The sequence below is a fragment of the Sorex fumeus genome, unplaced genomic scaffold (assembly GCF_029834395.1).
Source record: "Sorex fumeus unplaced genomic scaffold, SorFum_2.1 ptg000067l, whole genome shotgun sequence".
NCBI classification, from domain to species: Eukaryota; Metazoa; Chordata; class Mammalia; order Eulipotyphla; family Soricidae; genus Sorex; species Sorex fumeus.
Genome location: NW_026606124.1, coordinates 1,199,908 through 1,212,247, shown reverse-complemented (window position 1 = coordinate 1,212,247; position 12,340 = coordinate 1,199,908). Strand labels below are relative to the sequence as shown.

The 12,340-nt window shown below is 54.9% G+C and overlaps 1 protein-coding gene across 1 annotated transcript in view; it reads right to left on the bottom strand.

Annotated features, from left to right (window-relative positions):
* Nucleotides 1–4,501, bottom strand: part of PSTPIP1 (proline-serine-threonine phosphatase interacting protein 1) — a 32,913-nt gene extending 28,412 nt beyond the window's left edge. Inside the window, exon 1 of the mRNA XM_056128747.1 lies at nt 4,426–4,501. Within this exon, the coding sequence (XP_055984722.1) occupies nt 4,426–4,461 (36 nt within the window). The 5' untranslated portion in view covers nt 4,462–4,501. The remainder of the gene's footprint in view (nt 1–4,425) is intronic.
* Nucleotides 4,502–12,340: the final 7,839 nt, after the last annotated feature.

Below are 12,340 nucleotides of genomic sequence, written 5' to 3'. Positions count from 1 at the left end.
AAGGGCTAGAGATTTGGCTCCAAGTGGTGGAGCCCAGGCCCACACTGTGCGCTCGTCTCAGCAGCAGTGCCCTTGAGTGAGTTATGCTTCAGGGTGTAGTCTGGTGGCACCCTAAGGTCACAGGGCCCATCTGGCAGGCCTGCACAGCCACCAAGCATCTGCAGTAGAGGCCACTCCACCCCACCCCTCCTCCACTGGATGTGGCCCCTGTCTTTTAAGACGTTTGAGTCAGAGTTGCTGGGTCTAACTGAAGCTATGAGCTACTTGTACTCTCTATGCTCAGGGATCCTGCCGGGGCTCAGGGAATCAGAGCTGGTGCCGGGGACCAAACGTAGCTCAGTCACTAAGGTGCAAACGAAGCATCTTCCCCTCTGGACTATCTCTCCAGCACTTGGTGCTTTCATGCAAGTTCTCAAAAACCATCTTGGTTCTTCTGTCTCACTGGGATCAGGACCAGAAACAGGGCCCCTTGTCCCCACATCCCCACATCCCTGAATCCCCATGTCCCCACGTCCCCACATCCCCACGTCCCCACATTCCTACGTCCCCACTTCCCCGCGTTCCTATGTCCCCATGTCCACACGTCCCCACATCCCCACGTCCCTATGTGCTGGATTATGGAACTTCAGATAACGGAGATGCTTCCTAGTCAAGGCCTCCTTCCATCCTTAGAATTTTTTTCAAAGGTTGTGCAGGAAGCCAGGGGTTCCCTGGTATTGCCTTAGGATAGGGGGTGAGTAGGGGTGTGGCATGTGATGGTAGTGGGCAGCAGGGTTGTGGGTTTCAAGGAAAATTGTGGAGACGTGCAGGACTTGAGCGTTCAGTGGCCGAGAACTGTTCCTCTGGCCAGCCCACTGCGACAGAGGGACAGAGGACGGGGGAATGGAGACACAGGGCCCCAGACTGGTTGATAGTCAGTTTCTTTCTCTCCCCTCCCCAACATAGTTCGATCTCTCCCTACTGCACAACCATAGTCGTAGTTTTGGTCGTAGTCCCGGTCATCAGAGTTCCATCGTCCCAGTCCCCCCTTTCTCCTTACAGCAGAGTTATATAGAAATCGCGAAGGGTGGGGATACACATAGGTGGGGTTGAACATTGTCATGACAACTAACAGAGGTAAAGCCACGCCTTCAGGGGAAGTTCTAGATTAATTCAAGGACAAAATCTCATTGGAGGGTTCACCACTCTAGATTACTAGGAGATCCACTCAAGGACGGGATTCTCTCCAGAGTATTTTGCTTTCTCCTTTCCTCAGCTAGTAATCCGTTTAACCAATCATAGTAAATGTATTTCTTATAATATTTCTAGTAATTTGTATGAACACAGCAAGAGATATATTAAGCTTAAAGTTTGGTGCTTCCTGGGGACATCTTGCTATCTATTCCAGACCACAGTCCTCAGGCCAGGTTAGTCTTTCCTAATCTCAGCAGGGTCCTTATTCAGTTCCTTCTTTTTGGGTCATGACAGAGTTTGTCTCATGACCACGCTCTTAACTTATTATACTTATGGTGCTTAGCTTGTTCCCTTTCGACACCAGGGTAGCTTATAGCTTGCCCTGGGTTCATTCAGTCCCTTCGTCGGGACCCTCCTTTTGGGGGTCTTAGGAAGTAAAGGCAACTGAGACTTAAGTCAAGTAAATATGGATGTCCAGGAGTAAATAATATTATTTGGAGTCAACTAACTCCCAGGTTACAAAGCATAGCATGAACTGTCTTCCTGTGTCTATGCAAAAAGGACATTGCTAAACCATGTAAGTGGCATAAAGGAAAGAGAAAAGCAATATAGGATTATTAGTGCTTGATGGAATTGGGTGTGCCTCAGGGGCACTGTTGTGGGAGTAACTCAATAAGCCTAAGCTCCCTGCAGGAGGAGCAAGGACAACCCAGTGCTATCCTGCATTCAGGGTAGCCCCATCTTTGTCCCATGAATCCCCACTTTGTTTGTTTTGCGGATGGGTCTATAAATCGAGCATCAGAATAGTTCTGTCAAGTTCATCTCCTCTTCCTTAGGTGCAGAATTTTCCCTTCTGTTTCGCCTCTGTGGCCCTGAGGCTCGCTGTCCTGCCAGGGTGCTAGAGGGCTGGAGTAGCCCCTTGGCCAAGCACCCAGCCTGGCCGAGTTTGGCCTCCACTGTGTGACCTGGGGTGGGTTCCTCGAGCGCTCTGGGCCTCCTCTGGTGAAGGGGCTCTAAGGGGCAGCCCCTGAAGATGCTGTGCTAACGGATTCTGGGTGCTGAAAGCAGCTCCTGGAAGACCCTCAGTGCTCAGCCCGAAGGTCCCAGGGGAGGGTGTTGGAATCCAGAGCCTGGGGGGGCGGGGGATGTCCACAGCCACCTTCTGGGGTTTCAGGCCAGTGTCTGAGACTCCCCTTCCCTGCTCTGGCCTCTCCCCATATTCAAGAGAGCCAAAGAAAGAGGAAATGGTGAGACAGAGCATGTGGACAGGTGGCCGCAGAGTAAACTGCCCAGGTGGGCAGCTGCCACCTTCCCTGCACCACAGACTCTCCTTCTCCTCCCCTCGTACCCTTCCTGCCCTCCCCAGATCCTGCAGCGGGAAGCTCGAGTCCCTACCTGCACCCTAAGGAGGCAGGCCCGGGGCTTTGGGTTGGAACAGGTGTCGGGGAGGGGAGGCCATCCAGCTGTCCTGTCTGCTCAGAATCCCGGGCACCCCTGGATCCCAACCCTGTGCATCAGTGAGGAGAGATCTATTGTACCCCCACCCAATGCTGTACCCTCCGAGCATGCCCCACCCATACCCTCAACTTGTTTGGGATGGACCAGCCCGGGGGCCCTTTGCCTGCTTACTGGCAGGAATGGAGGGTGGAGGGGGCATCCTCCTTGCAGACCTGAGACCAGCACGGTTCAGAGGCGGCCCAACAAGCCAGTGTGGTCACTCACCCATAGGCCCGGCCATGGCCCTGGATGGAGGACCCAGGTCGGCATCCTGCACACAAGCGCCCTGGGATGGGGTTGCGAGCTCTAGGGGAGCCAGGGAGTCTGGGAGGGTCCGGAGCAGGATGCCAGAGCCTGGCAAGCTACCCGTGATCTATTCGATATGCCAGCCGTGGGCAAGGCCAGAACTGGAGGAGCAGAGGGTTGGCTCAGAGACAGCCAGAAGAGAGTGAAGGGGCCTGGGGTCCCTGAGGCTCTGCTGAGTGCCAGAACTTCGGGGCGACAGGACTCAGTCTTTTGAGTGAACTGATCTATTCGATATGCCAAAAGCAAGGAACAGCCCAGCTCTCCTCCCCCTCACAGCACGCCCAGGGTCTACAAGGAAGAGGGTGGGTTACAGTTTGGGTACTGGAAGGTGGGGGAACCGTACAGTTTGGGAACCCTACTGTATTAAATGACCTCACTTGGGACTGGAGAGAGAGCACTGTTGTAGCGAGTGCAGGCAGTAGGCAGTGGGGTAGGACATGCCACTGACCTCAGTTAGATCCCCAGCTCTGTATATGGCCCCCTGTGCCCTGCCAGGAAAGACCCCCTGAGTTAGGAGAAGGCCCTGAGCACCGGTGGGAGTAATCTGAACTCCCCCCGCAAATGACCTTGTTTAAAGTTTTTATTCAGTTATCATTGCTGTTGTTGTTGCTATTGGCCTGGAGTGATAGCGCAAAGGGTAGGGAGTTTGCCTTGCACGAGGCTGACCCGGGTTCGATTCCCCCGCCCCTCTCAGAGAGCCTGGCAAGCTACCGAGAGTATCGTGCCTGCACGGCAGAGCCTGGCAAGCTCCCCTGGTCTATTCGATATGCCAAAAACAGTAACAAGGAGTTTCACCATAGAGACATTACTGGTGCCTGTTCTAGCAAATCGATGAACAACGGGAGGACAGTGCTCAGTGCTACAGTTGTTGCTATTACTATTATTGTGATCATTATTTTTGTTCTGCCAGAAATTGGACCCAGGGTTCCACACATGTGCAAGACAAACCCTGAAGCCACATCCTGGCCCTCACTGGCTGACCTTTATCTCCTCTATAAATGGGGACAGAAGGATAAAAAATAAAATGGCTCAGCCAAGCCCAGACAGAGCACCAAGATATGAATTCAAGCGTCTGTCCCCACACCTGCGCCTCCTCCCTGCTCTGCCTCCCGGGCCTGCCTCAGCCTCCGTCCCCTGAGATCATCCTGAAGACGTCCCTCGAGGGCAAGAAGGTGTCCCCAGGCAGTAAGCCACAGGAGCACCGTGAGCCCTCACTCCTTCCCCGCATCAACTCTGAAGAGAAACCAGGGAGGAGTCGGCCTGAGGAGTCAGTCCATCTCCTGACCCACAGAGGACAGTGTCCCCGTCACCTCCCCCAAATCAGCCACTGGCGAAACCTTGCCCGGGTGCCCTATACCGATACACTCTCCCCCCAGGAAACTCCACCTCACCTCAGTGCACCCAACCTGGCCTCCCTGGGGGCCCATATTCCCCTGGGTCTTCACTCACCCAAAAGGCATCTTTGAACTGGAGCTGAGGCATCATTGTGGTCTGCTGGGCTCTGCTCGCCCCCCTTCCCCACAGGCAGCCTGCACAGTAGCCGGAGCAGCAGCGTGTCCAGGCGCCCAGGGTGGGCTCAGGCCCCTCTTCCCACGTCTGGGCCCGGCACACAGCTGCAAGCCTGAGATGAGCCGATGGTGGAGACAGGAAAAGGGCCTGATAGTTTTGTGTGGGGCCCGCTTCTGCAGCAAAATGAGGAAGGGCAGAGCGGGGAGGGGAGGGCAGGCCTGCGTGGGGGACCCAGCCCTGGGCAGTGCCCTAGTGATGCAGGATCCCGCCCCCGGGATGCCGGCTGTGTCCTGGAGGCAGCCCCAGAGACAGGCCGGAGGGTGTCTGGGCAGGGCGGAGGCACTCGGGGGCCCCTGCAGGAAGGTTTGTGCAAGCTCCCCTCAGGCCCTCACCCACAGGAAGTGGAGCTGCTGAACTTTGGGGCGCGGCCCCGCCTGCACCTGCCACCCAGGGGTTCCTGCACGACCCTGGGTGAGCCCCAGAGGGGCAGTCCAGAGGCCATGGTCACAGGGATCCTCAGATCCCCTGGAGACATGGACACTTAGGGGGGTTGGCACCCCTTGCCATGGATGCTAGACCTTTCCAGCCCTCACGAGCAAAGCCGGGGGGAGGACTAGGAGGGGTCCCCCACCCACTCTGGCCAAGGTGGCCCCACACCTGGTTATCAGGGATCTGCAGCCTGGGGGCCCTAGGAGGGGACAGAGGGAGGCAGAGCCAAGGGTCAGTAGACCGAAGGTTCACAGGCACTGCCCCCCCCCCCATCTCCAGATTACCACTGTCTGGGGCAGGAAGCCCAGAGGAACGCGGGGTCCAGGAGCTGCAGGATCACAAACGCTCAGAGGGGAGGGTCTGAGAAGTCAGGGGGACGCCCCAAGTTTTGCTTTGTCTGCACTCTCGGTTTGAGGGACATCTCCTCAGCCTTCCTTTCCCCACCTGCCAGTCTTCCGGTTGGGTGGAGGAGGTGGGTGGGGGCTCTGGTCCTACCTTGGAAGGGGCTAGGCTGCCTGCTCAGCAGGGGGCACCAGCAGGGGGCGCTGAGGCAGGGTAGGGCAGGTGAGAAGGGATGCGCTGGTCGGGCCACAAATCCCCACCAGCTCCGACATCCCCTACAGTGTTCACTGGTCATGTCAGACAGCAAGAGTGTCTGTGGGGGGGAGGGGAGGGGGGAGGGGAGTCCTGCTGGCCAGTATGCATTCCCCAAGCTTCTGAATGCCCCCGCAGTGAGAAGAACGAAGCAAACGGTCTACCCCTCAGTACCTGCTTCCTCCAGAACTGGGGGAGAGGTGCTTAGATTTGGGGGCGACACCCAACTGTGCTCAGGGCTTACTCCTGGCTCCGTACTCAGAGGCTCCTCCTGGCAGGGCAGCCATGAGCAAAGCAGGGTACCTTCACCCCAGTACTAACGCTCCAGCCCCCCAACAGCTCTCTCAATAATTTCCAACTTTCTTTTGTTAATTGCTTCTTTTTTGGAGGGGGGAGGGTCACACCTGGCGATGCTCGGGGGTTACTCCTGGCTCTGCACTCAGGAATTACTTCTGGTGATGCTCAGGGGACCATATGGGATGCCGGGGATCCAACCCAGGACAGCCGTGTGCAAGGCAAACGCCCTCCCTGCTGTAGTACTGCTCCAGCCCTGATTTCCAACTTTCTGTCTCCAGTTCTCATCCAAAGGGGAACTGGAAAGTCTGGTCCAGGGATACTGGGGGTGGGGGAGGGCTGCTGGTTGAACGAACCCAGCATCAACGCCTGGTTCTCCAAACTCTCTGGAACCAACCAGGGCAAGCAGCCAAGCACTTAAGGGTCTGACGGGGTGTTATCCCCACAGGAGGCCTCGAGCGGCCCCTGGGGACATCCGTGTACCACCTGCTGTTTCTCTGTGGTTCTCTGTAGCACACAGACATGGAGTGGGGGGACAGCCACCCTTTCCTTGTCTCACTCCCCCCAAGTCCCCCCTCTTCCCTCGTCCCCATAGAAACCTGCCCTCGTGTCTCACTGGCCAAAAGGGAGTCACCGGCTCCTGCTTCACCTTTGCTGGCAGAGGGTCCTGTTTTAGGGGCACGGGGAGGTTGGCACCTCTCCAGCCCAATCTTCTCTTCTTCTCTTCCAGGTCCACCTGCTCTCTGCCCTCAGGGGTCCGCAGATGAATTCTCGAACGATCTCTCCAGTGGGAAGTGGCTGGGGAAGGAACACTGGGATCCTTCTGCGAGTGGGCTGGAGCTGGGCAGAGCGAGTGGGCACAGGTGGGGGTGGGTGGGAGTGGCCTTGGGCCTCTGGAAGAGCAGGATGCAGACATCTGAGCACGTTCAGAAAAGGCACCTGCCCAGGGGTCCCCCTTCACCGCCAGCGCCCCAGGGAGGGGAAGCCAGACCTGGAAATCACAGTTCTTTAGTTTCTCTTCCAGATGTCCACGCACACAGCCCTGAAGTCTGGGCAGCTGTGCCTCTGGCCATGCGGCAGCTCGGGTTTTTAAGGGGAAGTCCCCCCTCGTAGGCAGGCTCCGCCCCATCCTGTTCTGTGGGGGTATTTGAGCATATTTGCTGGAGCGTCTCCAGTGTAGATCCAAAGATGGAAAATCAAATGCAAATCGACAGTTACAACATCCATCCCATCACTAGCTCCCTGCAGAGCTCAGCTCCCGAAGCTGCTTCATCCTCTGGAACCCTCATCACCGACCCCCAGCAGGGACAGCAGGCCCCTCTCCACCACACCCTCCACCACTGCCCCCCAGGATTGGTCCTGCTGGGCCTCAAAGCATTTCAAGATTCAAGCATTTCAAGAGTTTCATCCGCCCCCCCCCCCATACACACACACAACCCTGCACCAGCACCAGCTCTAGCATTTGCTAGTTCAGCATAAAACAAAAGTGAGTGGGGCGCACCATTGCAGGGGCAATGATTCAAACTCTCTCCTCTCCTCTCCCTGTCTCTCAGCCTGTTACAAGTTCTGGTTGCTGTCTGATGCTCAACTACTCTCGGTGTAGACACTTGTGAGACAAACCCCTGCAAATCCTCTCTCTGCTGGCTCCTGGGATTTCCTTCAGACTGTGCCCTAGAGTCAGGGATGTGGGGTCAGACAATTCCTCTGCCCACGGGGGATGACAGGCGCCAGTGGAAAAGACCCAATTCATGCCAGAGTACTTGATTTTCTATAAGCCATAATACAGCAGGGAGGGCGTTTGCCTTGCACACAGCTGCCCCGGGTTCAATCTCCAGCATCCCATATAGTCCCCCAAGCACAGTCAGGAGTAATTCCTGAGTACAGAGCCAGTAATCCCCAAGCATCGCAGGGCTTGACCCAAAAAGCCAAATAATAATAATAATAATAATAAATATTTTTTTTAAAAAGCGACTTCCAGAGGGGCTGGAGCAATAGCACAGCGGGTAGGGCATTTGCCTTGCACGTGGCTGACCCAGGTTCGATTCCCAGCATCCCATATCGTCCCCTGAGCACTGCCAGGGGTAATTTTTGAGTGCAGAGCCAGGAGTAACCCCTGTGCATCGCCGGGTGTTACCCAAAAAGCCAAAAAAAAACAACTTCCGGAAAGATGGAGTTCAAGATGGCCAAGGCAGAGACTGCAGCCCAGGTGGACGGCCCTTAAGCCAGCCCTGCCCTCTGCATCTCTTCTCCACCCCGCAATGACTCCTCCAGGCCCAAATTTATTGTATTTTGAGAGTTGGTAGGGGGACCTCCCAAGCAGTGCAGCAGAGGTTCAGGGGCTTCTCTGCCAAACAAGCCATCGGTTCTACATCAGCACCTGAGGGGTGACACTGCTCTGGCCTCTGGGGCTGGGGGTACTAGGGCCACCCCACTGGTGCTGGGGCGCTGGGACCACACCTGCTGGTGCTCGGGGACCACGCGGCGCCAGAAATCAAATCTGGGTCAGATACATGCTAGGCACGCACCCTGACCACTGGACAAGATCGCAACTCCTCAGGCTCAACTCTGCCCAGGCCACCTCCCAGTGTCACTTGCTGTGTGTTCCCATAGTTCTCGAGACAGTGCTCATTGTCCTTCAATGGCCAGTGGTTCTCACATGAACTAGCCTGACCCTCCCGTGCAGCTCATCTCCCGAGAGCCTGAAGCCATAGCTCGGAGCCTTCTTTGAGAGGGAAGGGCCTGGAGAGAAGGACTCTGGGCTCCCAGTGGTCCAGGCCGTTGGTCTACCACTGCCTGGGGTTAAGGGCACTTGCTTTGTCCCGTTCGTAAATGATATCTCTGAGAACACTGATGGCCATGAGTTCCTTCTTTCCTGGAGGCAGGACACAGTCACAGCATTGGCCATAGCTGGCCCAGCCAGCTCACCGCAGGGCTGTATGGCCGCCAGCCTGTCCGTGCTGGCTGTGACCAAGTTTCTGGGAAAAGCGCTTGCAGTGCTCCTCGAGACCCGAGGCAGGTGCCCACCAGCGGGGTTCCCGCCCTCCACCTGTCTTGCTCCTCGTGGAAAGCCCAGAAGGGCCCCCGTCAGCGTGTTCTGAGCCTTCATGGCTTGGGACAGGGAAATGCAGCCGCATTCTGCCGCTGTGTGTGGGGAGGCAGCGCCAAGGGGAGAAAGGCGCAGCTGAGGGCCACAAAGTCCAAGGGAACAGGGCAGGGGTGTGTATGGGGGTGTATGCCAGTGTGAGAGACTGCAAGAGCAAGCGTGTGAGAGAAAGTGTGTGTGACAGTGTGTGTGGGAGTGTGTGAAAGTACGCGGGTGAATGTGTAAACATGTTTGTGTGGAAGTGTGTATGTGTGTGAACATGCTTCTTTGAAAATGCATGAGTGAATGTGTGCGCGTGTGTGTGAGTGTGTGTGAGCATGTGTGTGAGTGTGTACGTGTATGGAAGTGTGTGAACATGTTTGTGAGCATATGTGTGTGAAAGTGTGTGAGAATGTGTGTAAAATGTGTGATCATGTGAATGAAAGTTTGTGGGAATATATGTGAGCGTGTGTGTGAACGTGTGTATGAAAGTATGTGGAAATGTGTGTGAGCATGTGGGTGTGAGAGTGTGTGTGAGAAGAATGTGTGTGAAAGTGTGGTTGAGAGAACATATGTGTGTTAGCATGTGTATATGAAACTGAGAACATGTGTGTGTGTGTGTGTGTGCGTGTATGTGTGTGGCACTTGGGATCAGTCCCAGAACCTCACACAAGCAAGCAGCATGTACTTACCCCGAGTTACATCCCAACTTATTAAAAGGATCAGGCGGTAGAGAAGAGACTGCAATGGCAATAATGGCTGGGAATGACCATGCTTGATAAGATCCGAGGGTTGAAAGTAGAGAAGAGACATTCTTGATAACCTTTCAGTATCAATATTGCATACTATAATACCCAAAAGGAGAAAGAGAGAGAGAGAGAGAGAGAGAGAGAGAGAGAGAGAGCCTGCCAATGAGGCAGACAAGGGATGGGGGTGATGGGAGGGAACCTGGGTACACTGGTGCTGGGAAATGTCCACTGGCGGAAGGATGCATGTTGGAATACTGTAGGACTGAAATTCAACCATCAACAGCTTTGTAATGCTCTAAATAATAATAATAATAATAATAATAAAAAAATAGAGGGATCAGATGGACTGATCTGATTAGATTAGATCAAACCCTGAGGTTGACTCTGATTCCCTGAAGACATAAGGGACCCCTGTAGAATTCCCCAAATACACTTCCAGACCACAGTGGACCTTACAACTCCCCAGGCTGGTGGTCACTTTACCATGAGAAGGACAGTCTGCAGGAGGGCAGGAGCTTGAGAATGGGCATTTTGCTGAGGACCTCTCTTCCCACCCAGCCGAGTATTTGCAAGCAGGAGTTTGGGCCACACCCAGCAGTGTTCAAGGCTTACTCCTAGCTCTGTGCTCTGGGATCACTCCTAGCAGTGCTCAGGGAACCATTTCCTGAGCTGGGGATGGAACCCGGTTGTCTGCATGCAGGGTCAGTGCCTTCACGCCTTTTCTCCTACCGCAGCCCAGCGGTTTGATAGATGTGACCAAGTGCTTTGTTTCTTTGCAGTTCTGGGGATCGAACCCAAGGCTGGAAGGTCTGTGTGCTCTCGACCACTGAGCCCAGGCCCTGGGGAAGGCAGGCCCTGGGGCAGGGCTCCTGTGCTGAGGCTAGACAGGAAAGAGAATCGGAGGGTAACAGCCTGCTGGGGCCAGTGTCCCGACTGAAGCATCACGGTCCCCATTCAGCAGACACGGGAACTGAGGCTCAGAGAGGTCCATAGACTTCTCTGAGTTCCACTGAGAAAGAGCATCTCTTTCCTCAGGAGTGGGGCTGTCAGGGGAGGGACAGGGGGTCTGGGGCAGAAGAGGAGGGGGGGGGAGAAGGAACAGCCCCAGCGGGGGTGGGCAGAGGGGGTCAGAAGGTGTCATTCAGCCCAGAAGCCAGCCTTGCCCCACCCCCTAGGTGGGGTGCTGGGGCCGCCCCTCCCCCTGCCCCCCAGGATGTAACCAGAGACTGTTTTTGCAGTTTGCCTGGGGAGGACACAGTTTCAGGGTTTCTCTAGCCCAGGACTCCTCAATTTCTCAAGCAACTTTCAGGTTTACTCACTGTCACACCAGCGGAGTGTGACGTGCAGTTTCCAAGCTTGGTCAGCATGGGGTGCTGGGTAAGGTCCTTGGAACATCCTAAAGAGGTGCAAAGTAAACAATGACTTGTGGGGTAACAGGAACCGGGGGCCAGTGGGCGAGGAGAGGGGCTCCTCTGGGGAGAACCCAAAGTCTCCACGGCCGGTCCAGCAATCAGAGGGCCGAGGCTGTGGGCATGCACGTAAGACTGCGTGGATGGATGGAGGAGCGTCAGGGATGGACAGAGGGCTGGAGGGCTGGACACGTGGTCTGCAGAGTCCACGAGGAGGGGGGCCCGAAGGGCAGGAGGGGCGCCTATCCAAAGCCCTCTGGAATTTCAGCAACAGAAAGTCCTGGTCCCAACTTAGCTCTCGGCCAGGTGAGGCTGGGGATCTGCTTACGCTTCAGGTTGTCTCCAAGAATCAGATAGGCAGCTTTGGGCCTCAGAGCTCCAGCTGGTTCTGTCCTTCATCTTATAGATGAGGAAACTGAGGCCCAGCTAGAAAGAACTGCGATGGGGCAGCAGGTGTGAGTCCTCCTCCCCCCCCACCCCCCCACAAGTTCTGTTTTGTGTTTTTTGTTATGGTAGCTGTCTCTCAAAAGAGTTTCAAGACAGTTCTTCCGGCATCCTCTCCCCAGTTGGGTGCCTTTTAATTTAGCCAGAAAATGACTTATTCACAGCAAGGCGAAGTTGGGTTTCAGCCCAGTTGGTGTTTAATTATCACGGAGAGCCTGGAATTCAGAGGCAGGAGACCTTGACTCGGCTCTTAGCTGGGCCAGAAAATGAATAGGTAGTGATCTGAGGAGGGACCGGACGCAGGCTCAGGAGAGCAGAGGCGAGGAGTGGAGACAGAGAGTGTGAGACGCATGTTTTCTCATTTCTCTTATTTCTATGTTTTAATTTGATATATATATTTTTTGCTGTGCAAAAAGAAAGATAAGATAAGATCTAGGGTATCACACATGTAAGACATACATTTCATCAACAACCTATATCCCCAGTCCTATATTTTGATACAATTTTAAGTAATCTCTAAATTAAAAAAAAATTAAGTAACACTTATCCTTTGACTTACTCACCAGATTGTTTAAATCTTACCTTGTTTGCTTTATTTATTGTTTCTCTCTCTGAGGAGGACCCCAAACTGGCTGTGCTCAGCGCTTACTCCCGGCTCTGTGCTCAGGGTTCACTCCTGGGAGTTCCTCAGTGGACCCATGTGGGGTATCTGGAACCCAACTTGGCCACATGCAAGGCAAATGCCTTACCCCGTCGCATCTTTCCTGCCTGTTCTCTGCTTTTACTCGTGCATG